The 26,283-nt window shown below is 42.1% G+C and overlaps 2 protein-coding genes across 3 annotated transcripts in view; both read right to left on the minus strand.

Annotated features, from left to right (window-relative positions):
• The window catches only part of adcy7 (adenylate cyclase 7), a 48,775-nt gene extending 43,096 nt beyond the window's left edge, over positions 1 to 5,679 (minus strand). Inside the window, exon 1 of one of the 2 annotated variants that reach the window (XM_084013898.1) lies at positions 5,567 to 5,679. The gene's annotated coding sequence lies outside the window, so the exon portion shown is untranslated. The remainder of the gene's footprint in view (positions 1 to 5,566) is intronic. The other variant, XM_084013899.1, reaches the window with a different exon arrangement.
• Positions 5,680 to 5,896: 217 nt separating this feature from the next.
• Positions 5,897 to 26,267, minus strand: tent4b (terminal nucleotidyltransferase 4B). The gene is made up of 12 exons (XM_084013951.1): positions 25,372 to 26,267; positions 15,300 to 15,423; positions 12,798 to 12,844; positions 11,533 to 11,653; positions 10,711 to 10,818; positions 10,170 to 10,298; positions 9,586 to 9,799; positions 9,356 to 9,482; positions 9,090 to 9,193; positions 8,710 to 8,930; positions 8,435 to 8,581; positions 5,897 to 8,210 (listed from the first exon to the last, which is right to left on the minus strand). Exons 1-12 carry the CDS (start codon positions 25,941 to 25,943, stop codon positions 8,052 to 8,054), a joined length of 2,073 nt encoding a protein of 690 aa, XP_083870077.1. The 5' UTR covers positions 25,944 to 26,267; the 3' UTR covers positions 5,897 to 8,051.
• Positions 26,268 to 26,283: the final 16 nt, after the last annotated feature.

The following is a 26,283-nucleotide window of genomic DNA, read 5'->3' on the forward strand; positions in this document are numbered from 1 at the left end:
TCAAGAGCTTTCCCGAGTAAGATACATTAGCAGTCTCAAACAAGTGGGACTGAAAATTAGAGGTTAGATGGTGTCAATACAAAACAGGATGAAAATACAATACATAATTAATATCACTATTATGCGCGCACACACACACACACACACACACACACACACGCGCGCGCAGTGGTGTGGTGGTAGTTGATGAGGTGGGTGTACTGCTAGGTAGATGGGTAGGTTACAGAGGAGGAAGTGGGTATACTCTCCCATATATTCCAATGGCTTTCTGGCTGATAGGTGGGTATACTGTAAACCACCAGAAAAAGAAGTGGGTATACCCCGTATACCTGCATATACCCTCCACTACACCACTGCACACGCGCACACACACACACTTGGACTTCCATCTTTTTCCTTATTTTTTTAAATGTTCATGCATTTGGGGCGAACTTCACTAATTTATCCAGATCTGGTCACTCATAAGAATACAAGAACAGCACCTGAACACACACAAGAATGTACGCTCATCTAAAATGTGTTGCAAGACAGCGTTTCCCATATATTTGAACCACAGCAGCAGCAATCATCACTAATATCCTGACAGCCTAACATGCTGATAGATACTGTGCTTTTGTGTTTTTAACTGAGCTAGACCAGACCTTCGGTTAAAACAGATCAGTGATGCCATTGTTCAAGTTTGCTGGAAGTGATGTAATGCAACTTCAGTCCGTTTTATGTGGAGTGAGCTCTTCACCAGACTCTGTTTTTAAAAAATTGCCTTTTAAATGGTACCTTGCTTGTCAGCAACTGGTCATATGGCAACTTAGGGGGCAATTTGGTGAGTGAGTGAGTGTTCAACTAGGTTGGATCACAGGAATAACACGTCAAAAAAAATACCATACATACACATTCACACCACAGGGTAATTTAGAGTTTCCACTTGACCCCACCAGCACGTCTGCACTCAAAGAAACCCCAGACACTGGAAGAAGATCTAAACTCCACACAGAAATGAAGAATGTCAACCACTGAGTCACTTTACTGCCCCTCTGGATATTCAGTTTGCCAGGTTTTAGGATGAGACTCACTGTTGGGAACCGAGCAGTTATGATTTTATCAAGTATATTCATTTCAGCTGCATGCATTTGTATGGTCTGTCAAGAGGTTAAAGTATGCATTCAACATAAAAAAAATAACTAAAACAAGTCCGCTCACAGATGCTATTGAACAGTTTAAACAGTGGGGTTGAGTCTGGTGCAGATTTGATGACGTCAAAGACAGAAACCTTTGAACTTTGAGTGACTTTAGAGAACCCGCTTCCAGTGGCATCCTGCCTTATTTTTCTACAGTGGGGACTGGAAGCTTCCTCAGTTTTGCAGCACAATATACGGGAAATCCTGGGAGTGAGAGATGGAGAGAGGCATCACCCAAGTAAAGGTCATCTCCACCCGACACCCTGCTGTCACACGCATAGACCAGTGGGTATTGACATGAGGTTAAGCGCACTTTAAATAGATCAAACAAGCATAAGCGGTGTAAAAACAATATAAACATTTTGGAGGAGATGAATCACTGGTGATCTGATGACCAATGTTTTTGTACCTGTATTTACATCCTTGCCATGTTAAACACTCTGATGTGACACCTGTTCTCAAAAAAGCATTATAAACAGTGTGTCAGAAATAATTTTGAGGTGATGTTTGAAGCTAAAAGTGGACCTCTGTGTCTTCATAAACTACGGCAAAAATCACGTTGTACATCTTTTTTTGTGTGATGTTTTACTGTCTCTCTTAATTTGCACACAAAGCAAGCAAAGCAACACAGGAAAAGATAAAGTGTATTTCTAACATGCATGTCAAAGGCTGTGCTGAGGAAGGATTAGTGCTGATCTCTAGCTGGAAGCACTAGAGTCTGAGTTAATGAGTCCGATTAGTCCCCAGTGAGTGTTCAGGGATTAGCACGTTGTCCACCAAGAGCAACCTTTCACATATCATGCCCGAGGTGGAGAGAGAAAGCTGAGAGCCTGCTCAAAAGTGGATGAGAGAAAGTAGGGATGAAAGAGGACAGACAGAGTGAAAGACAATGGGATAGAGGGGTGAGATTGTGAGCTTTATGAGTGGCTAGAAGCATTTGGAAAATGACCCTGTGATGTAAAATGCGTATTATGTGTGGAATCCTACCTGTATGTGAGAGAGTTGAAGAGACAAAGCTGGATGTCATTTCTCAACTGAGACAGAGGTAGGTAGTCTTTAGCAGTAGAGGTTCAGTAGGTTTATTCTGACACACATCCTTCCCCAAAACTCTGAAGTGCATGTGTGATTATCTTTCATAAAGTAACTCTCAGAAAAAAATGCTAATAATTGCAGAAAAAAACACATACTGAAAGCAGTACAAAAAAGTGTACGTCTGTCTTCCTGACAGACAGTGTCAACCCTGCTTCTAAAGAAAGCCTGAAAGAAGTCACATAGACATTTCCTGTGGAGGTTTCCTATATTTCCTGTCAAGGTCACTGTCACTGTCGAGCACATACCGAGACCAGGTATTTACCTAATGCAAGTATGTCAGAAGGTTTGTCTGTGTGTGTGTTTACGTAAGCCACACAAGTCAGCAGAACTCTCTTTAGCACCACTGATGATGTACAAAAATAGCACATTTGACCACTAATGGATATGTTTTGAATAATTGGAACAAAACTAAAGAGGGGTTTAACCAAAGAGACGGAACATTTCTATTTTCTTTTGTTATTTGTCCAGAACAGAAAATCACATGTTATTCGGCAATCATAGCCTGTTCAGATAAACAGCACACCAAAGGATATTGTTGATAATTATGCTTACATAAATGAACATTAGTTCACAAAAGCCTAAAAGATCCTTATTGATTCTGTGCCAGGGACTACAAATGCATAATGTTTTTTATGATGAATGTGACATAACAGTGCAGACAGTTAATATGTAATCTGAACATCTGAAAAATTCTCTAAAACTAGATGCTCCATTTTGGAAAAAAACTTACTGACAGACCCTTGAAAGTCCTAAAACCTCACTTTGGGAACCAGAGAGAACAGAGAACTGTCTACATGGTCAGCTGATGCTGCATGACAGAGGAAAAAGTAAGAACACAAAACAACTCTACCACTGGTTATTAAAAGACTTGTCACAAAACAGCGATGAGGATAGCGGACTCTGGTGTCACTCTAAACAGTACAGATCTTTTCCAGATTTTAATTTGAGTGTGTGTGTGTACACGTGTCTATGCTGCACAACCCTCAACAGACGTTCCCTGTCCAGATCCATCAAGCTGTAAAATTAATCTAATAACCTCCACAATCACAACAAGCTTCCCATCATTTCCGAATGAGATACATCACAGCATCACAATGGATGATTGCACACCAATGGCAAATGCCAATGTATGTGTAAAAATCTAAATGACAGTTTTTCTATAAAAAGGACCTCGGCATTACAGCAGTGCATTGATCCACTAATCCATGAACAGGAATTTAACCCCAGCCAACTGTAGTGCCGCTCTGTAGTCTATTATACTCAAACAAATGAGCTCCATACCCCAAGTCAATGCCCTGTTTACTCTCATTTGATTTTTAACCACATATATGCATTTCTTTTATTCTTTTTCCTCATTGACAATTGTGACAAACCAGTTCCATTATACTTACTAATTAAATACATTTAACTTTAATATTTGCTGCTGGCTGGATAACAAAAGTGATGAAGCGCTGACCCTCATAAAAAAACCCAGCTACTGGTGACCCCATAAACTATCTCCATTTACCACGGCAGAACTGACAAAGGGATTAGTGATGCAATCATCCAAATGATGAACACCCCACACACACAGCGTGGCTGTCATCCTTGTGCAAATGGTGACACTATGGCCTCATATGTGTATCTATGTGCACTGCATTGTTGAAGTGTCAGGAAAACATTTAGCATCTAATCCCAGGGTTTTCCCATATTTTCCTTCATCTATTCTTTACGAGCATGAATTTAGTTTACAGTGCAAACAGCAATAGCTATTAAGCTTGAGCAAACAGTTTTAATCAGCTTCTTTTTTTTGTGAAGAAACACTGTGCCATATGATGTTTTCACAAGACATTTGTGCAGCAACGCAATCTCTTGTTGCCACTAAGAGAAACCTCAAGACTTCCTTTCATCCAATGTTTAAACTGCATGATGATATCAGGAAAAAGTACCTTTTACAACTTGTTTAGGAAAAGTTACAGCCGAGGAATAGCATGAAAGAGTTATGGCCATTGTTCAGACAGGGGAGTGAAATACCTCATTAATTGGCAAATCTATTGACAATTTCAATCTAATTTGGTTACATGTAAACACAAGCTGATGTGTGGTTGCTCCATTATAATCTCTGAAAACTAAAATTCACATTAATAAAATCAACTAGCCTGTAGTATCACATGCATTAAAAATATTGTTACACTGCTGGGTTAATAAAACAACATTTTCTTCAACAGACAGTAGCTCCAATGAAAATAATTAACAGCGAGTGCAGTGATGTAGCAGCTGCAGTAAAAAAAAAAAAAAACTATTTTAGGGTCCTATGTCAATCATAATTGTTGAAAATATCTTGTTTTATGTGGTAGTATGTTTTTTCTTTTACAAGAGACTACTGAAACAAGAAGGTACAAACACTAAGGCGAAGGTGCTAAAGCCCATGAGCATAATGTTCCAGGAAGAGATACGATTGAGATAACCTCATTCAAATTAGCATCTTAGACAGCACTTCTGCATACTTGTTAAAAGGAAGAAAAAAAAGAAAAAAACATTTCCTGCCCTAACGATATTTTGGGGTCAGGCTTAGTTGGAAGAACACCAAGTCACTGACAAAAGACAACACAAGAAGACTGATAAGACTTGTATAGGTTTACTGCAAAGGCATTTGAGAAATTGCCTTTTTAAAGAAAAATCGAAGAAAACTTCGGATGGATGTACGCTGAACACCAGCGTTGTTTCACACGTGTACTATTCTGCTCAATCGATTCAGACAACCCATACACTTGTGATGGAGTCATAATATAATATAAAGGCAAGTAGGTAAATAACGCATATTTGGTGACTGGTTTTACTTTAATTCTCACGCTAGCCTACTGCTTTCACTGACCGAGCCGCTCAACACATTTTCGGTGAGAACTAACTTTGAAGCTGAGTCAAGTCAACGAGCGACGGTTAATCTCCCAACTGACGTTAAGTAGCATCGTTAGCTAGCTCGACGTTAACCCGAAATGCACTCAATTCAACATCAAGACGGTGGATGACAAGAGCAGCCAGGTGAAAAAGGCGACACGGAGATACAAAAAAACAAAAAACAAAATAGTCGAATTTATGACTAAACTCTGGTTAAATGTATAGCTTTGAGATTAAATTTAAATATTTTAGGAGTTGACAACATTTGGGGACATAAAGTCGTCTTTTTCATGTTTTTGTTTTACCGAAGCAACAATTAACCTTGCTTTTAGAGGCGTGACAACTGCCGCATGGGTTTCAGGCTCGAAGCTTTCAACCGGGAGACCATTGTTGTCTATTGAACGAAGTTAAATGTGTCTTACCTGACGGGTTTGAGTAATGTCCGGTGGGGGAGAAGGGGGGACAGAAGCTTCACAAATGAGCCGGGATGAGTCCGGGCTGGGAGCGCGTGCTGTGGTCCCCGCGCGCTGCTCAGAGTGACAATGCCCCTCCTCCATCTCTCTCACGCGCCTACCAGCGATCACACACGTTTCTTTTTTCTTCTTTAAAAAAAAAAAAATATTTCTGCAACACTTTCCATATCAAATTACATCGCAGTATGTGGACATTACATTGAAACACTACCACTCAAGCAAGGAAGCAAGCAAGCAGGAAACAAAAAACTCGTCTCAACACGCGGTTTAATTGTACTGTTTTTTATTGCATGAATTGTAATAGCTGCAGAGAAACGTTTCAGATGAGTACAGTAGGGTTTTTTGCAGGTTTGAAGCCTCCCTGTGGTGAAGAAGACATGGTCAGTGGACATTCAGATGGCAGGGGTAACTTTATTCACCTTTCCTCCTTGTCCGTCTACCACACAAAACCAGCGCTTACATACTGCATTTAAACCCGCACCTGTAGCACTGAGGGATGAGAGTGGCGGCTGTTAAATTAGTGCATGGGCTTTATCAAATGTGCTTCACTGTCTTAACACAGATGATTAAACGTGCCCAGCGGTGAGCATGCCATTCTGTGGAGTAAATATATCATGAAAAGGTGGTTGTTATTGCTGGCTACTGTTTTCTTGTTTTACTGTGGTTGATTGTTTTCACATTTTGGGAGAGAGGCAATACGAGGATTGCGGTGTGCTTGGGTGCGTAAACTCCCTCTGGCAAGCTCTCCACAGTTATATGTGCGGCAGCTCACTCGGTCGAAATAACAGAATATCATCAATCGCAAAAAAAGTATCGCAGAGATACACCATCCAAAATGCAGTATACAAGCCCCAAACTCTGTGGGTTCAGACGAAGAGCAACAGCTCCGTCTACAGGTTAGTTGTTGTACTACAACGACAAGAAGGGGAGATTGACATAGTGAAGTATCCGTTTACAAAATAAAATAAAAATCAGCTCCCTTTTATAGTAAGTAGACCAGCCACATATTAAAACAGAAATTTCACCGTAGGACTTTAAAATGGTCTCTCAAAGTTTTCAAAGTAACTTGGTCACTCAACTGTCACTGAAAAAAAAGAAAGAAAAAAAAAAACCCCAATGAAATAATAAAGTTGGTAATTTTACTGTACCTGAACACAACTGTTCCCACCCCACCCTTCCCGCAACATATCCAACTTCAAATATAGGACTCAAAGATATGGTCTCTAATGTTAATAATACATGTATCCATACTATATTCATATAATTAATAAAAAAATAAATACATTTAACAAATACAAATGATTTTTCAGATTGTATTGTTAACACATTGTTTTTTTTTTTCAAGTGTAGGATTTCTCAATAAAACCATTATACCCCCTTATTAATTTAAACCTGTACGCTTAAAGCCTCTACACTGGTGTGGCTGTGCTATTAAGCTGGATGAGAGCTCAGGCTCCATCCAGTCGTCTATAGGGCTGTGTGTGAGCGTTGGCTCACTAAAAGGCTAAATGTTAACACTGTAGCACACTCACAGAGAGCAACCAGAAGTCAAAGTAGATGCTGATGATTTATGTTGGCAATGGGACCCAAACCAGCTCTTGACTTTGGCCAAAAAGCTGAGGGCACAAGATGTGCACGTTTACATGTCTTCAATCGGTATATCTTGTAAAAAGGTAATATGAAACATTTTCTTCTTACTAGTATATATTTTTTTAACAGTTTTTTTGCTAATGCATTTTTTTTGTACAAATCTTTGTATAACCTGTTTAGACATAACAAAACAGATTAAACCAACAGAAAAATCAACCAACAAAAAAATTATCATGCATAAGTTATGTCCCACTCTTACTGATTGCATTTGTAAGTTACCATCTTAATAAAATCTGTGTACATGTTTGTCTCTCGTTCAACATGACATATTTCTTTTTGTACATTTTCAGCCATATACTTTTTTTTCCTCTTTTTTTGTGGGGGTGGGGGATAAAACATTTCATCCTTTTTTCCCCAGCCAGCAGTTCCATTGGAGTATCACTCCAGAGTAGATTCCAGACACCCCGACTTGTCTATTCCTGTACAGCAGGAGGCGCAAGAGGCGAGTTGTGTAGATGCTGGCTGTAGGAAGGAAAACCGCTCCTTAAAAGAAGCTATCGGGGAAGCAAATGAGCATTTATCCATTGTGATTCCATGTTCAAGTTCAAGAAATCAAACCCCATTTCCTATAACAATTTTTTTTTGTTCTTTTTTTTTTCCTGCTAGAAATTGTTGCTCGTCACCCCGAAAATGCTTGACAGATACTGTAGATGTTTTTATACTTCTAACAACCTCCCGAGGCTGGAGTCTGGCAGCAGAAGGGGGACAGGACAGTCAGTCAGTTGCAGACAAGGACGGGGAGGGGGTGGGGGCGGGTGGGGGGTGGGGGCAGGCGAGGTCACCCCTATCTGCAGAGGTCCTCTTGTGTAGAGTCTCGCACATTTTTCCTCTTCTTGCTGTTGCCCTGGTGGTGTGGCTTGTTGCTCTGGTGACTTTTGGTGCTAGAGGAGGAGCTCTGCTGCCCATGGTTGCCGCTCTTATGGTGAGAACGAGACATTCTTGCCTGGAAAGAACATGCAAGGGGAAAAAGTAAAAAATAAATCAGAGTTCCTGCAGGACATCCATTGGGTATGCAATACAATATAGTGTCAATATCAAGCATGTTTCATCAGAAAATGCCACAAAATGTGATCCAAAATCAACTATTTGTACATAATATGGATAGTCAGTGATACAAATATGTGTTGCATAATGTGTTTTACATGTATGAGGTAAAGCTTAGCGTACCTTTCCTCCCTTGTTGCTTCCAGATGGAGTGCTGTTAGTGTGGCTCTGTGTTCGGTTATTATTGACGACGGCGGGCTTTTCTCTGTGGGTGCTGGCGCCTCGGCCAGTCTGCTGCTTGGCCGTCTTACACGGCGTGCCATCAGAGTCCTGTTGAAAACACAACACAAGAGTAAGCATGTTATCACTGGGAAGTTTCACTCCTGATGCTTCAAGTGCAACAGATAAAAAGCAATAGCACAATATTTCAAGACTGTGTGTGTAGCTGCAGCGCTGACCGCATCGCTGGAGCTGGAGTTTGAGGACGTGGAAGAAGGCGACAGCGGGGAGGAGGAAGGAGAGGAGCGCAGTGAGGGGAACGGGGAGGAGGAAGTGGAGGAGGTTTTGCTGTGAGGAGCCGACGGTAGAACTACGACAACATCGTCATCGTCGTCGTCATCGGGAACGTTGTTGTTGCACTCATCAAGCTGCTGGGTCTCAAACAGTGTGACGTCATTTCCTATAGAGACAGAGATGGGGGGAAAACACAAAAGTCAGCCCAGTTTAAGTAAAGCTCATGGGGCCCCGCTACTGCAGTTCCAGCCCATACCAGTTAAAAATTTAGTTTCAAAAGGACTTCAAATATTTGTATTAATCTAAAAATAAAATGTGGACATACTGTTGAGAGGCAGATCATTCTGAGACGGGCTCCCCCAGTTCTTGCGGATCCATTCCCTGTAGTCATCCACTTCCTGTGTTACCCGGATTATTCGGCCAAGTATGCTGTGATGGAATACAAAGGAGGTTTACCCGTTATACCAGAGTTTATACAGCTGTCAGTATGATAAGTAACACTATATTACTCTATTTTTATGATCAATATATACAGTTACAGTATATGACTGAATATTGCAACAGTCGACTGACTGGCTATGAGGGACTTACCTCTCCGTCTCGTTGTTGGGATAGTACTTGGCAATGGGTGATACAGCGTGGCTGAGCACCACATAGGCGTAGTCGAATGCCTGCTTCACCTGCATGGCACCGTATGAACTCCGACCAACATCGTTATCTGTTGGACACCAGACAGAGTTCATTTCTGTAAATCTGAAAACGTGCCAATATATGCCGCTCCCATGCCGAACCACTTCATTCTTTATGTCCACTGTTCCTACCTGGCTGCAGTGGATCCTCAATGTAGAGCATGGAGGGCCTGTAACCGTCCATCATGTTCTTCTGAACCTCGTCTTTGGCGACGTAGCAACCGCCGTCTTTTATCCTGATACCCGTTTTCAGATAGTTGAAGTGGCGACCGTAGAGCTCGAAGAACTCGATAAGCAGAACACCCATGTTGATGTTGGGACTGCACACGTCCTCCCTGTAGTGAAGCTGCAAAATACACAGTACAAGAGGAGTTAATTAATTCATTCATTATTACAAAAAAATTGGCAGTAATTAGGTGGTAATGCAACGAAATCAGAAAAAACGCCAAGAGGGGGGTGAATACTGTAGGAAATATCTCAGAAAATATCAACTATTCTGAACAAAAAGTTCAACTCAGGTGTTTAAGAATCACCATTTTTTTGCAAAAACTGTCGTAAAAAAAAGGAGAGAAATTAAACTACAGAACTGTGAAAAATCTCTCTGTTAGGGCCCAAGGTCTCATATAGTTTAGCCAATAAGTACACAAATTATTCAAAACATACAAACAATGAGTTGATAAACAAAAAAATGACGAGCTCTTCTAAGTGTATCTGACCTGCAGGAAGCTGACAGCCATGAGGAAGAGACTGTAGGAGCCGATTCCACCGGTAAAAACCTCATTGAGGTCTCGCTGCAGTAGGAACTGCTTCAGCACCAGGACCAGGTAAGGCAGCACAGGGTATTTCTGCAGGACCAAACACAGACAAAGTCAGGATGTAGAACGGAATTGATGTTGACGCCTACAGCACCCTCTAGAGGACAAAGATGTGCAGGATTTTTTAACAACCTGTCATACAGAGCAGTGACATACAGAAGGCCAACTTCCAGTTCAAGTGGGTTATTAAAAAATTACTCCCAATATGTCACACAATGTCTTTTACATAAATTACTTTTAAAACGTTAAACGCTTGTCAAAACGATCCGTTATAAGTGCTACTAAAAACCCCTTGCATTCTAAAATAGCAACATTATTGTGAATTTAATGTTGTGTGAAGGGTACCAAACAGATTACAATATTTCTGGCTTCTTTACATTGTGTCTAACCTCAAGCTGCAATTATGCTTGTAAATAATACAGGAAAGGGTTGCAAACTGTACCTCTTTGAATTCCTTGATGAGTCGCGCAGCTTTAACGCCACTCTTCACATTGAAGCTGATGTCCACTTTGACCTCAGTGAAGGAGTCTGTCAGTTTGATGATGGGAACCTGGAACCACAATCATAGTTGGCTCAAGTGCCCGCTGACATCGTTGCTGGAAGACGTTTGTAACTTAACCCACATTCATAGTTGTACTTCAAGTCTACAGTAAACCCGTGTTCTCTGATCTAATCCTTAACTAAACTGCTTGAGCAATGATTTAAAAATGTTAATATGTAATATGAAAGTGAAAGTTCAAAGACAAACAAAAAGGCTTTATTCAAATCCTTTAAATCCTGAAATAAAATAAACTCAGATTAACAGAAAATCCAATCTATGCACAGTTGAAAAATAAGGGCGTGTGGTTTAAGTAAAACCTGATCAGCAGGACATAAGAGATCCAAAGCTAACGGTAACAAGCACGCTATAAATATTGTGTCAGCACATACAAAACGTACAACATTAATGTGGATGACATAACAGTGAAACATTATATGCTAGCGTGTGTTGTCAAGGTTTTGGAAGTGTCACAGCAGCGTGCGTTGATGAGATTTACAGCTTGTGAAAACTAACTGACAGCTAACATCGGAGACCTGAATATGACAGTCAGCATTATACTGATAAATGACTGGAATAATTAATGCTGACTGTTATTAATCCTATTTCAACAAGTCAGACAGTTTTACTTGTGGATTTACATGGTGATCACCAGACAAATGACTTTAATCCTCGACAAGGAAAAGACTGACAATTAAACATGTCACACTTGTGAGTGAGTCTTACCGTGGCCTTGTCCAAGACCTTGATGGAGTTCTCATCTGCGACGTTCCTCTTCCGGAGAGCCTCTTCCAGCGTCCAGAGTGGGAGCGTCTCCCACTTCCCAAACACAACCAGGTCAATGTCACTGGTGGGGGAAAAAAGACATGACGGGTATGACTTAGGTCCAATATGCAACTCACAAGAGCAGCGCATACAACAGCACTCATGGAAAGGAGCATTTATTTTCTCTTTATGACAAAACAAATCACGAAACACTTTCCATGTTCTGAGCAGTCTGTAACTAGCCGTAAGTTTTGAAAAAACTAAATAACACAATTTTCCTCTTACAAACGAAAAAGCAGACCCTCGCACAATTCAGCACACTTGCATTGTCATAGGTAAACTGAGGTATTATACAATGGTGGTGTTCCTGTGGTGGAGCTGATACACTAGAGAGGAAACCCCAAAAGAGCTATTTTTAAATATCCCCCCCACATGGCAGCTTGCTGCAGACGGCTGACTTTGCTTCCCTCTTGTGGATGATCGCTGTGTGACTTTAGACAGAGTTTAAGAAAGCCAAGCAGTGTGTGTGTCTGTCTGTGTGTGTGTGTGTGTGTGTGTGTACTATTTTAGCAGTGTCGTGTGTTTGCTACATACAGAATGTTACACGCAAGCACCCACTACAAACAAGAGTCACACACGAGAACACAAGTACACAAACGCATACAGTGTAAATAAGCTGCGCACTGTGACTTAAATACAGGCAAATGCACTCTTTGGTTTTCAGAATAACAGAAGCACGCACACAGACACACACAAAGAGACAGAGACACAGACAGACACAAAGAGACAGACCGACCCACACACCAACACACACACACACACCGACAGCCAAGTGTGCATCAGTTAACAGCTTAGTTCCATTAAAGTGCTCAGTCTGGTGTCAAGAGTCTACTAATCCAGCTGCCATGTCTGCGTGTCGGTGTCCAGCAGTTATTTGTTGTGAGTAGGCGGCTGTGTGTTTCTGTGTACGTGGCGTGTCTGTCGCAGTCCTTTCTCAGAATTACATTTTTTTATTTTTAAATATCTATGATCAGCAGAGCTAAAATTGAGTAAAAACACTTGACAAAAACAAAGAATGATTTGCTGGCTGGACGGAACACTTTATCCATAGCAGAGCAAGGTGTTTTTTTGGTAAGGAGCCAGTTCACAGGTTGGCAAAGATAAGAAGAAAAAAAGCAAGTATGTGTTGAAAACTCTTGGCTGGTTTAGTAAACAAAATGGCTCACCTTGTTGGAAGATAAAGACCCGTGCTGAAACTCCCAAACACTTGGACCTGGGGAGAAGGAGAACAGAGTTACACACATATAGATCTTTTTGTTTTGTGGATTCAATATATTAAATTAATTTATATATGCACATCCTGCAGAACACCCAAAACATGATCAGAAACCTGAACATTTTTATCATCGTGTTTGACTGTTGTTTTGAGCTTTTAACGTCTTCTCTTCTAGACTGCGATAGTTCTATCTTGAAGATTCAAACGTGCCGACTTGTGTCACCATGAAGGCGTCAACCTGGCACTCTGCTCTTTTCCCATGCTGAGATTTACTACTACAAAAACCTGTTCTTCGTAACATCGTGTTGATTTAATGACAAGCCCAGACAATCTGCACAGGCGTGGTTCAAAAACTACCTTTCAGGGATGAATGGAAAGAGTGTGAGTATTTGAATGTCACTTCAGTTGCATTTCAAGTGAAACACCAGGGCAATGAAACAAGGAAAACCTCCATTTAATGTCGCACAAATGTGGAAATTGGCTATTGAGAAAATAAAAAAACTTGCAGGCTGTTTACACACAAAGCAGCCCTTTATGCCACTGAGCCTGCACACTATTAAGGTGCCTATAATATCTTCAACCTTCTACCTTTAACCTCCAACTGAGCAGCACACAAGTTGGTGTCTGAACAGAAATAGAGTTAAGCCTTGACCCCACCTTTACTCCCTTAAACCACCTCCCTGCATCACACACCACCCAGTAGTACAAACTCTGGTTTACAGCCCCAGTCACATGGCATGTTAAGACGATTGTAGGGACATGTTTGTGAATGAGTGTGAAACGAGTCTCGGCTCAAATTTTATGATTAGGATTTATGATCATTTTATTAAAATGTAATTGATTGATTTTTCACCCAAAAAAGGATTTGGGTCTTTGTGTATCTTGTAAAGTGATTCCAGTTTATTTAAGTGTCATTTCAAGGGATATTTTGATGATTATTGGGATAACATAAATCTCGTTATTTTGGTGACAAACATGACATTAAATTTTCATATCGTCCCATGTCTAGAGGAAACGGCATGTTGTCTCCATGGTGAGCCGTTTTATCTCGTCCTGCCACTGTCCAGTCAAACTTGTGTTTTACTTGTGGTGGTCAGAGTTTCAAAAACATTTCAAAAGCTACACTCAACTATAATAGAGAAGCTTGGGTGGACATTTTTTGGTACAGCTCAACTCCACCAACTTCCTTTTATACTGTATGTGGCAAGATGTGGGCGGGCGATAGACGGCGGAACAATTTGTGAGTGCCTGGCGGATGTCTACGCATCTAAGCTCATCAATTAAACAAGCATCAGACTGAGTAGATGATCCCGTTGCTCTTGCTCAATGCACCGTGGAAACGGCATAAAACCGGACAGGCTTGGGATAGTAACGTGCTCCTTAATATAGGAACAGCTAAGCTTGCAGCGTACACGCCGTGTAGCACATTTCTAAATAGCGGGATCAAAGAATGCCTGAGATGGTGCTGATAAAATGGTCCAAGTGCAGCGGGGAGATAACAGAAAACAACAGGATGTTTATGAACGGCTGAAGCGTATAGCCAGTAGCTGGCTCATATGCAAACTGTGGTAATTGGGTGGTGTTGTTCCAGAGGCCACTGTTTCCAAGGTAGTCTGGTCACAGTAATCAACCAGGGCAACAAATATTGTGTTACTACTTTCACTATGGCACAAATCCATTTGTTTTTGCCAAGACAAAATAACCTCTAGTGATGCTAAGTAGGGGCTGCATGGTGGTGTAGTGGGTAGCACTCTCGCCTCACAGCAAGAGGGTCCTGGGTTCGATTCCCGGGTCGGCCTGGGTTCCTTCTGTGTGGAGTTTGCATGTTCTCCCCGTGTAAGCGTGGGTTCTCTCCGGGTTCTCAGCCTCCCACAGTCCAAAGACATGCAGGATGGGGATAGGTTGATTGATGACTCTAAATTGCCCGTAGGTGTGAATGTGAGTGTGAATGGTTGTCTGTCTCTACATGTCAGCCCTGCGATAGATTGGCGTCCTGTCCAGGGTGTAACCTGCCTTCGCCCAATGACAGCTCCAGGGATCGGGGATCGGCTCCAGCCCCCCCGTGACCCTAAATACAGGATAAGCGGTAGAAAATGGATGGATGGATGCTCCTCCTTCCTCAGGCCGAGGCACTCCTAAAAATCACTCTACCCTGCATCGTAAAATAGTTGTTTGTTGTCGTTTTTTCTTCTTATGTTGCAAAACGGGACTACCAACCGCATTTCGTTGCGCAACTCCCGTGTTGTACAATGACAACAAATAAACCTTGTTTCTTTAAAACCTTCAGCTGACAGCCAAGATTTTCTAGCAAACAGCTGGGGGCAGTTGTCAGCCTGATTATCAGTGGCACATTGGAGAATCTGCTCAGTCGCACACTGTGAACCAAGCCCAAAAAAAAAAGAAAGAAAAAAAGTGAACTCTTTTCGTTTTTGGTGTTGGGAATGATACGCACCTCAGCACTGGGCCACAGGTCGTGGATGACTCCCTTGATTCTGTCCACCACCTCCAGTCGCATCTTCTCCTCCTCCGGCCGCGGCGAGATGTACTTATAGAAGTCATTGACCTCCTCGTGCAACCTGCATATAAAACAGAACACAGTGTTGTGATGAAAGAGTTGGATTTATTGGTGGTAATCTAGAGAATTAAATATCCAGAAACTATGATGATTTCCATTTGAATTAGAGATGCAGTCCATTACAGACCCAAATAACCGGAGCAGGCATCAAAGACAATGGGTCGATGTGGTACAGGATACCATTATTTTAATAAAAAAACAATTCAGTTCATTTATATCTACATTTGTTTCATTTATTTCCCTCATAAATTTAAGAAAACAATGGTTAAGTCAAGCCTGATATTGCCTTACACATAAAAGATTGATCCAAGTCACTTTCACAGTGAGGCATACAGTTTATGCATTAACACACTGCTAGCGAATCCGGCTAGATACCAAAAAAAAAAAGTTTAAACATGAAACTGTAGAGATTTGATTAAATAATACCATTAACCATCTTAAAATAAATCAATTTTTGACCGATTTATGAATTGATAATGACATGTCAACATCTCATATCACACACATCTCATATCACACACACGTTTCAGCCACCAGACAGAGGGGTATTCCTGTTCTCCTGGTCCAACATGTGCACTGCCTGCTAGCAGAGAAACAATATGCAAAGCCAAGAGTCTGTGTGCCAGCAGTCTCCGCCACAGATACAGATGTCAGATACGGAGTCACACTGACTCAATGTCTTCTGACATAGACAATAGCTGTGTTCTCTTCTGTCCTACTTTCACATTGACACACAAAACCCCAGCAACTAATGTCTCAAATTATTCTCTTCATCCCTCTGTATGTCCAATCATAAAAAACACAGACATTAAATACATTGTGTGATAGCTTAGCAAAAAAAGGCTTGTCAAATTGAATAATAACTGTAGTTTTCCCTCCCGTAGTGATAGAACGGTGTCACAGAGCCAGGCAGCTAAACAAGACTTGTCACCAAGAGTAAAAGCCTTTTAATTCATGTAACAGCAGAATGAGAAGCAGGATGTTGCCAAAAAGTCAACCTTCCATCAGCAAATAAGTCTCTAAAAAAAGAGCAGGCATCCCCAGTTCTCTGAATACTTCGATTATCAGCTTCCCTCTGGAGTGACTGATTGACTTCACGACTATCATCGGTTGAATATTACTTTGACTGATACTTTCTGTCTTAATGAGTCATCCGTCAGGTGTCTGATACTAGTGGAGGTTACTGAAATCAAACAGGAGTCTGGAGGAAGGAAGACTGAAACAGGGCTCTCTCTTCCCAAAGAGAAGCTGCTGTGTTTTTAACGTGATCCCAAACCGAGTGCTTTCTTTTTTTGGTAAAACAGCAGGGCTGAGAAAAACAAAACAGGAACCCCTACTGTGTCCCAGCGGAGAATAAAAAAAGTAGTCTCAGGGCAGGCGACGCGAGGGTACCACTTTTGTCCTTGGAACAGGTCGCTCTGCCCACATGCGCTGACCTTTCCACTGACCAGTTTTGTGTCCACACACACACAGACAGACACACACATGTCTGTGGGTGGACAAACACAAACATGAAAGCATGCACACACACACACACAAGCATGTACACATGCACGTGTACGCACAGACAACCGTATAGGCACACTGTCCCTGGCAGACCGTAGAGAAAGGAGAACTGAGGAAATGTAATGTTTCTGCTTTTAAAAATAAAATAAAGGCAGCAAAGTAAAGTCTGCGTATACCACAGAAAGTTGGAGCAGAAGAACATTAGCAGCTACAAACACTGACTTGCTGCCGTTTGGATAATGCCTCTAAAGAGCCCTGTGAGCCAGGACAGCTAGTCTGAAGGGTTATCAGATGACTGTACAGTAGCTCATGTTAGGAATCAAGCTCACCAGCTGTGTCAAGTAGGGCAGGAATTAATTATTGTTTTCATTATCGTTTATCAGCCTATCATTTTCATGATTACATTCTCAACTGCACGAGAAATGCGCGAGAATAGACACTTGACTAATCATTTCAGCTCTAGTCGTGAAAAAAGTTAGTTAGTTGTAAGTTACAAGGTGCAGTCTAAAAGTGAGTTTGCTTGCAAAGTGTTTGATTGGCCAATGCAGTCCACGGCTATGATGTTATAATTACGGCTGTCCCGATCCCAAACAGTCCTTTAATATCGCATATCTGCATATACCGATCCATTATAGTATGCCAGGATTGGCCCCGATACCGGCCCTTCACAACGGATCAGGAAATCCCCAACTTTACAGGTGAATCTGCATGTGGGGTCTCATTGAAGAGACTGCATGTACTGTATCCCTATCGACGATCCACGCGACCAAATGTGGTGAATGCAAAGGGAGGCTATTAGTTAAATGAGGATGTTTTGCATATTGTATCAGAACTGTGTTTGTTCCACACGCAAACACGCCCATTAACTAAAATTGTGGTTTTATTTTGATATCTTCCTTTGTTCACAGTAAGATATCAGGCCTCCTGGAAACAGAGTTTATATTTGCTCTGGCTGTTTGTTATGTCACACAAAGCTTTGAGCTTTTATCCCAGCATTACAAGAGACACCTTGTTAAAGGGGTGACCCAGCCATCCCACCCTTTTTTTTGTCTGATAACAGGTTGTTTCAATTTCTATTGTTGCTATAAAAAAAAAAAAAAGTTATAAAAAAAAAAGTTAGTTTTCTGTCAGGGAAGTTGAGGGAAAAGTTTCAATTTACACTTATTGTCCCTCCTCCAACATGGCAACTGACCACCACTCTAAATGTCGATGATCTAATCTCTTTCCCCTGCATGCACAGAGCAGAGACTGCAGCCTCCGTCAAAAAAACATTAGGTTTTATTTAAGGGTAAACGAAACTGAGTAGCTGCATTACAAGTACAACACTTGTTTTGATTTCAGTAGCAGTCTCTGTAGCTCAATCAGAACCAACACCATAACAACTTAATGTAATGTACAATTTAACTGAAAGCTTTTATAGGTTTGTAGCAAGTATGATCTCATTAAGCTTTAATGTATTTTCAAACCTTCTTAGACATCAAGATTTATCTATCATAATCTTTCGGTTTGTTTCTATTGGGGTGCAACATAATAAACTTTTTGAAATTCTGGTATAACTGAAAAAGTTTTCATAGTAGGTTTCATTTCACAGCAAACAAGTCACCCCTGCTCCCTTGTTATCACGTGTTGGGACCAACCATTGAAATCACATTTCATGCCCCACCTTCTTGGATCAAGTTTCATCTCAGCCCTGCGCCTGACTAGGGAGCACATGGACCCTTGGCACTGCTTATCAGTTAATCCCACTTGCCTATATCACTGTAATGTTATGTAATCTCAAGGAACAGATCTCCAGAGCTGAAAGAGAGGGGAAAAAAATGCTCCTTAGCACTTCTTCTTTTCAAAACGTTTCCCTCTGGCATGATTATTTTAGTGTTGCTCAAATGTTGCCAGTCATTTTTACTGCTGTTGCGTGTAATGTTAGCTTTCCTGCAGTTAGAGCGTGTCTTGTTTTTGAGTGGCTTTCTGTATAAATGACTAAACTATGAATGAAGGATGACAGAGATATGGAGTATTAAGGTATAAAGATTACACCTTATCTTTTATCCGAGTGATTTTTTCACTACATGCAAATACACATTTCTAACTGAATCAATTAATAAAGAAAACCCGCCTGACCTTATTAGATTGGACGAAGCACATAACGTATTGGAATTGGTTTCGAGACAGAAAAAGTTGGATCGGTGCTAATACTGCAATCCCTTCTTGCAAATCTATAATGCATATCTTCATGCTTTTGTATTGTGCACATTGCTTCACAATGAGGACCCTCGACATTCCTACGAAGCCTCTCCATGTAAACACCTTGCCAGAGAATCATAATTTGGCCTTTTACGAAGCTGGAAGAGGGAGGAACGTGGAGGAAAGAGAAAATGTGAGACACAAAGGTAAAAAGAGAAGAAGGAATGACCGAGAGCTGGGAAAATAAATGGTAGAGGGCCAGTTATACACATAAGGTGGAACAGAAAAGTGGAGGGAGAGCGGATTGGGTGTGGTGCTGAAATGCCTTCATGTGAACGAGTGCCATCTGTTAAATTGGGTAGGATGAAGGAAAATGGGGTTATTGTCGCATCACACTGAGCAGAACTAAATGACCGTTCAGATATCTTTGCACTGCGGTACAAAGGTGTCTTCCAATCGCCTGTAGCATAGATTTAGAATTGAATGCTTAAAAGCAGGCGTGCTGAGGCATAACATGTTTCAAGGAACATCTGCCTGAAGCATGATGGATGAACATAAACAATGTGTTCCAGTGTTATGCATTGGATCGGGTTGGTCTTTCAGGAGACGGCTGAAATGGTGACCATTGTTGTGGGCCAGAAAGAGTCTCAACATCGTGACCCTTTTTTTGCAAGGGCTTGAAATGTAGGGCCCCGACATCCTTTGCAACAAAAGAGGGTAGCGTGTTATGCAACACTGTTCTGTCTAGGTTGACAGGGGTGCCAGGAGACAAACAAGTCACATCACACATAGTTTTTTTTTTATTTTTCATAATGAGGACAACCACAAACAGAGGCAGGGTGTCGATGTCTCGCAGGTGGCCGATTCATTAATGTTTCATCAATGAGCTGATCTGGGGTGCTAAGTGTTGGCCACTGGGACAAAACGACTTAGGTTACACAGTAGCCCAAACACTGGCGACTGCTTGAGGTAGGCTTGGTCACGCCTGAGTGATGCAGCAGGGTACTGTGGTCAAAACAGGAACAGTCGGACTATAAATAGGGCAAAACCAGTGCCAGAATAAACATACTTCTAGTGGGACTGGGAGTATCACACCAGTAGTGTCAATCATTTATTAATTGCCTTAGCTTTCTAAAAACGAATGAGTCGACTGATGTGATACCTGTATAAGAATAACAGCAGTCGCTTCAGAACTCAAAGTGCAGTTTGAATGTTGCAAACGGGAAATAAATGTACAATGTGTAACAATTGTTCCAAATCCATTTCATTGGTTTCAATGTAGTAGTTACGCTTTCAGAATAGTTTGTAGTGTAGCTTGCAACTTTCGCCAAAGTTTCTATTGCTGTAGCTCCACTACTGCCAGTGGAGTAGCCTGTGGCTTCACCTCCTACAGTTTAAAAGTAGCTTTCTCCATGTCACATGACGCACATTTGCCACCAGCATGTAAGAGCAAAGACGACTTTTGACTGAGCACATGTCTCATAAAGGACTTTTTTTTTCTTTTGACATCTCTTCCAAATCAAGAAGAATACCCTAAAACAAAATATAGCACATCCACGACTGAACGTCGTACTGTTCATTTTCAAATACATTCAACTTAAATTAATTTATTTTTTAATGTAGCAGTTCATGTTTCTTCCGCTCTACATGGTAGCATTCCACAATGAAAGCTGTAAAATGTCCGTACTAAAACAGCTTACAATGTGACTATTGGGCAACACTAATGCATTAATCACAAAAAAAAGATTAACTTAGGCCACGAGAAAAGGAAATTGTCAAAGCACAGTCGTTCTGTACACATGCCGAGAAGGTCACAGTCTGACAACACGCTACGAAGGGAAGAGAAGAAAAAAAAAACAGAACACTGTGTGTCGCTCGCTGCATCAGTCTGGAGCATGGGATGGCTTTCCATTGGACAGGAAGAGGGGGAGAAAAAAAAAAAAAGAAAAGAAAAACACATTCCTCCCTACACATGGGAAGGCTGCGTTATGGAGAGCTGCCCACACGTGCTGTTCTGACGGGGCCCGTTTCACCTACAGTCGAAGCGGCGTGCACGCAGGCATCTCTCCACGGGCTTACACGCTCTGGCTGGGAGCCAACCAGTGAGCTGAGAGAAGCGAGCGTGACATAGATGTCAAAGCCAGTGGAGGCCGGAACCGCAGTTCTAATAATGGAGCTTCAGTCACAGAGGTGCTATCTGTGCGCTAGTGCTGGGAATCATAAATCTCCAAAAGACAGCCGCAGTAAATGGCAATAAAAGCACGAGCCGGGGCCACTCATCAGTGAGCGATTAACCACGCATTTCATTAGCCTGCAAGTGATGTTGCGCTGCACCGCTCGGAACTAGCTGCCAACGCCAGGCTTTGCTAAAATTCATCAAGCATAGGCCGCTCTGTCATTACTACCATTTTGGGCAGCGGGAGCAACGTGCTTCGCATGAATATGACAGTCAGCACATGTGAGAATGTGAGGTTACGGTGAAGACGTCAGAAGGGCAGAAAGCTTGTGCCTTCGCATTCACAGACAGGCAGGGAAAACAGGACACACACAAGAGGCATTGTCGTGGTGCCCTTGTGCACAGCAGTAACCCTCTAAAAATACTTTGATGTTCCCAAATACAAAATAAATTGAATTGTCCCCTGAGAAAGACCTTGTGGTGGTGTCATATATAAGATAAAAGAGCAGAAAAACATTCAACTAGAGCTGATGAACTGATTGACCTGGCAAAGTAGGTTGACTGAATATATACACGACTCGGGTGTGCTTCCAATGTACATTTTTTTCTCACCATAATACCCACGATAACCAATCAATAAAAGTGCAAAATGCAAAGATAAGACATTTACAAGAGACAAAAGTGCATTAGTCATGACACTACATAATAGTAATAATAAGGGCAACTATTATTATTTATTAAAGATGGCGCCTGCTCAACCAAATCACCCCATGTGTTTAATTGGGTTTGTTTCTTCTACTTGGAAATACAACTATCAACTGAGCTGTGAAAGAAATGTTCCCAAATAAATTTCAGAATTACCGTTGATTTTGCACAAACGGTAATGGTATGGAAAGGTGCTGGCCGCTAAAAAACAGAAAAACAGATCCATCTAGTAAATCCACCTATCGCTCTGAATTCATTCCCTCACAATGGCTCTCTGTTATAAAATGACTGGAACTTTGGAACGTTGCATCTTGCCTACACAATAAAAACCCACAACACCAGGTCTGAACCCAGTTCTCTCCCAGGCCTTCCTGACTTCCTCTGCCCTAAAGAGCAGATCTACGCCACCAGAAAACGAGGTGGGAACACTCCCTTAGAAGTCCCAATCTCATTGGATGAACACTCAATGGGATCGTGTTTCTCTCTCAGAGGGTTGGCTTTGTTTTGTGGAAGTGAGGCCGTGTGGAGCATGTAAACACTGGGCCTTTTCCATCGCGAGGCGGGGCCCGCTTGCTGGGACCTTCTCCGACTGGAGGAGCGTAAAACACAAATAAGCACATGCCTCTGCATCTGTAGCCAGCCCACATGGCCAAATATAGTGCACAAACTGTTCCAGGGAAAAATGCATCTGAAGTTACTCCCACTTTCACCCTTTTTGCTACTTGCACATTTAAAATGCAACAATAATTTCCAGGTTTTCCTCGCCTTAACCAATCAACCCAACTGAATGGTCCAACCACATTATATTCCCTGCATCAGACTGTATGACACACAAAAAATGGCAAAAGGTTTTGCTCATACAAAAGTAAAACGATTACAAAATGTGCATCTTTAAACAAGAGCCAGTCACACATGGGACACAAACAATGACACACATCAACAACATTCTACCACCCGTAATGACAAAGCAAACGTATCCTCAATTTGGTGGATTGCCTGTGTTGTACATGTGCTGTTACCATGGAACAGGGTGCTAATTACTCTTCCAGACTGAATCTCCCAAGCAACAAAACACGCATTATGTGGAATTAACATAACAGCGGGAGCTTTTACATCCACATACATACCGTGGGTCTATGTGTGTGCATTTCGAAATAGACTTTTCTGTAATGCCATAGAGCGTGCTCCCAGTGTGAATCATAGGGTGCTCAAGGCTCTGAGCTTCAGGTTCTGGTATTAGTAGAGCTAATCACGAAAGAATGTCCTTATGCAAACACGGGGCTTCCATATTACTATAAATGAGGATCAGCAAAACACTGAGCTCCACACTCTGGTGTTCTGCTTGTCTACACATGTCGAACAGAAAGGGGCGGGGAAGGGGCGAATCTCTGCACCTAAAAGGTCTTTTAAACACAGCCCAACCCACCAAAATATTTCTCCCAAGTCATAATATCTAAAAGAACCGCTGACAAGGAAAGGAGGTCACTCACGTAGTTATGAGCTAATAGATTAATTTATTATACCATGGGACTAACTGTTAAAAGACTAGCTCTGGTACAACAGCTAAATATGCATGCTCTGTACTGAATCAAATCTCACATTGACTGAGTGAAGAGGGAGTCTCTAGTTTATGTTTCACTGAATCGTTCACTGAATTACACGGACGTGTGCTTCGTGAACTGTCGGAAGCCAAAACACATGACCAATGATCCAAAACATTGCTCAATTGTAGTTTAAGATATGCACATGCCTTTCAGCTTTTATATTCATCACCATGTCTGATTGGATTTAGTCACAATTTGAGGAACAAAACCCGTTGTAGTTATGCAGGAGTTGGTGCACAAAAAGTCTCCCTGTCAGTTTGACAGGTGCTGAGACTTTTGTGACTGCAAATAGATTGTAGAGCAGCTGAGATCAGCTTAAATGCAGTCGATTACAATGTCTTCAGTAATGAAAACGTTTCACTTAAACAAGCATCCAAACAGCCATTAAAAAAAAAATCATTAAAATCCCTCATGCAACACATCTTACATTTCCTCTGTTCTATGCTCAGTATGTTCCAAAACCTCCTGTTCTCAAAAAATGTCTGGATTCATGAGTCTGTGTTGACATGTCACACTCCAGCAATTGCAATTTCAAAGGGGAAGCCGTGCATTCAGCCATATTTGGACAAAACTATGTGAGTTGACAAGTCTCTGTTAGCATGTTGTTGCTTCGTTGTTCTTCTCATCTTTAGAAATATGCTGGTTATCTGATCATTAGGTTGTTTTTAGATGAGACAGAAGAGGAAGTGATTAGGTCACCAACAAGCCAATCATAAGGGAACCACGCACAATATTTCGCATTTCAAGAGGGGGGCGCTGGGTCTCAGCACCACGTATACGATTGTGGACATTTACTGGTGTACGTTTGCAGAGTCAGCACACGTAGCATTAACAGGACCAATAATCAGTTGTCACCCCACAATACTCCAATTAAGGATCCACATGACATCCCATAATATCCCTTCGCCAGTGACACGACTGTATTCTTAACGTATGACATTTTAGCCGAGTGGTACAGTCTACAAAACAATGACTTTGGGTCACAGTGAACACACTGACCTTTGCTGCTCACAACACTGAAAGCAGTTGGTCAACTTTGGCAAACACATCAACTCTGACTTCCTCTGAAATACTGCCAGGCTCTCTCCATTTAAACAATGTGCTGCTGACAGACCAGTTTACTCAAGTATGCACCTTACCTAGCACGCTGGACAAGTACAGTAGTGCACAAGTGTACAGTGCACGTGTGTACAGTGCACATGGTCCAATATTCAACACCCTAATAAACACTGTAACGTTAGCAGGAACAGGATTAGAAGGGTTCAGTGCTAGTGTTCTGTTTCTACAGTAATAACCCCAAAGGCATTATCTGTTGCATTGCAATGGTGGTGTGTCAATTCCTCCAAAAGAATATCTGAATCATGCAAAAGTACTGGAACAATGGATCCATGGTTTCCTGCATACTCCAAATACACTCAAGGAATTTGAGAATTTGAACTTGCCTGCACCTTCTCGAGGAAGTTCGATTTAATGACTACCACCACCTGCACCTTCACCCTGCAGTGTAAAATGTCCTGAAATGTGCCTGCTTACCATTGAATACTCACTTTCACAGATCATTTACTGTACAGAAGTTACTGTCGAGTCGGTGGATAGGGGAAGAAAAAGTGGGTGGGGTGAGACGGCCTGACAGCCTCACTCATCTCACTTAAAGTGTTAAAGTGTTTGAAACGACTGAAGATGACAGCTCATCAACTCATCGTCTGCAGGATTGCAAGTATCTCTGACACCCCCACAAAAAAAAACTAAAATCAACTTTATTAAAACTCTCTCTTACCCTACAATTCCCTCCGAGTAGTTCCTCACTTTCCATGGCGTGCCTGCGTAACCGTCGTAGCCGCCAGTGTTGGAGCCGCTGCCACTGTTCAAGAGGCTAGAATTGAATCCGAAAGTGCTAGCTTTGTTGTCTCTTTTCCTTTTGTTGGGGTGTCCGTCCGTCAGCCCCCTCCAGAGCACCGCGACCCCGCTGCCCTGCTGCTGCTGCTGCTGCCCCCCTCCGCCGACACCGCCCCTGCCACCGGCTCGGTTGTTGTGGTTGCTATTGGTTTCCAGTGGTATAAAGTCCCCCTGCACCGTTAGTTCTCCGTCCCCCATTGATATCGACATACCCTGAGTCCTGGCCTCACCGCTGCCGGTGTTTGAGTCAAGTGCCCCGTTTCTGCTGGCGAGGACGGCTCCCGACGCCCCGTTGACGATCGCCTTCAGGCTCGACGTGCTCTGGGATCCGCTGGTGTAGCTGTGATTCACATGCAAGTACCCGAGTCCCTGTGTCGTCTCCCAAATCTGCATCCACAGGTTGTTAGCGGGTCCACGTTGTTCTGGTTGAAACCAGGCGATTCTCGGATCCATCAAACGACCCACCCCACCACCGAGCAACGCTCAGCTCGTGTGCAGCTAGCCAGGTCGCTAGCTAACGTTAGCTAACGTTAGCCTGCTACAGCCTCGTTATAGCTGCTCGCTAGCTCAGGTTCTCTTGCTGCTGCCCGTTACTTCTAGGATCTGGTCTTTAAAAAAAAAAAGAAGAGATATACGTTCCTCAGCGGTGACGAGACGCAGTTGTCAGTCGATATCATCCGCTGGAAACGAGACAAGATTGTGAGACAAGTGTTAAAAAATGGTTGGTCGAGCCAAAGTTGAGGTTGGAGACTGGAGAAACGTGCAGCTGCTGCCTGTCGAAGTGCCTCTCTGA

The sequence above is a fragment of the Eutrigla gurnardus genome (assembly GCF_963514095.1).
Source record: "Eutrigla gurnardus genome assembly, chromosome: 1".
Taxonomy (NCBI): Eukaryota; Metazoa; Chordata; class Actinopteri; order Perciformes; family Triglidae; genus Eutrigla; species Eutrigla gurnardus.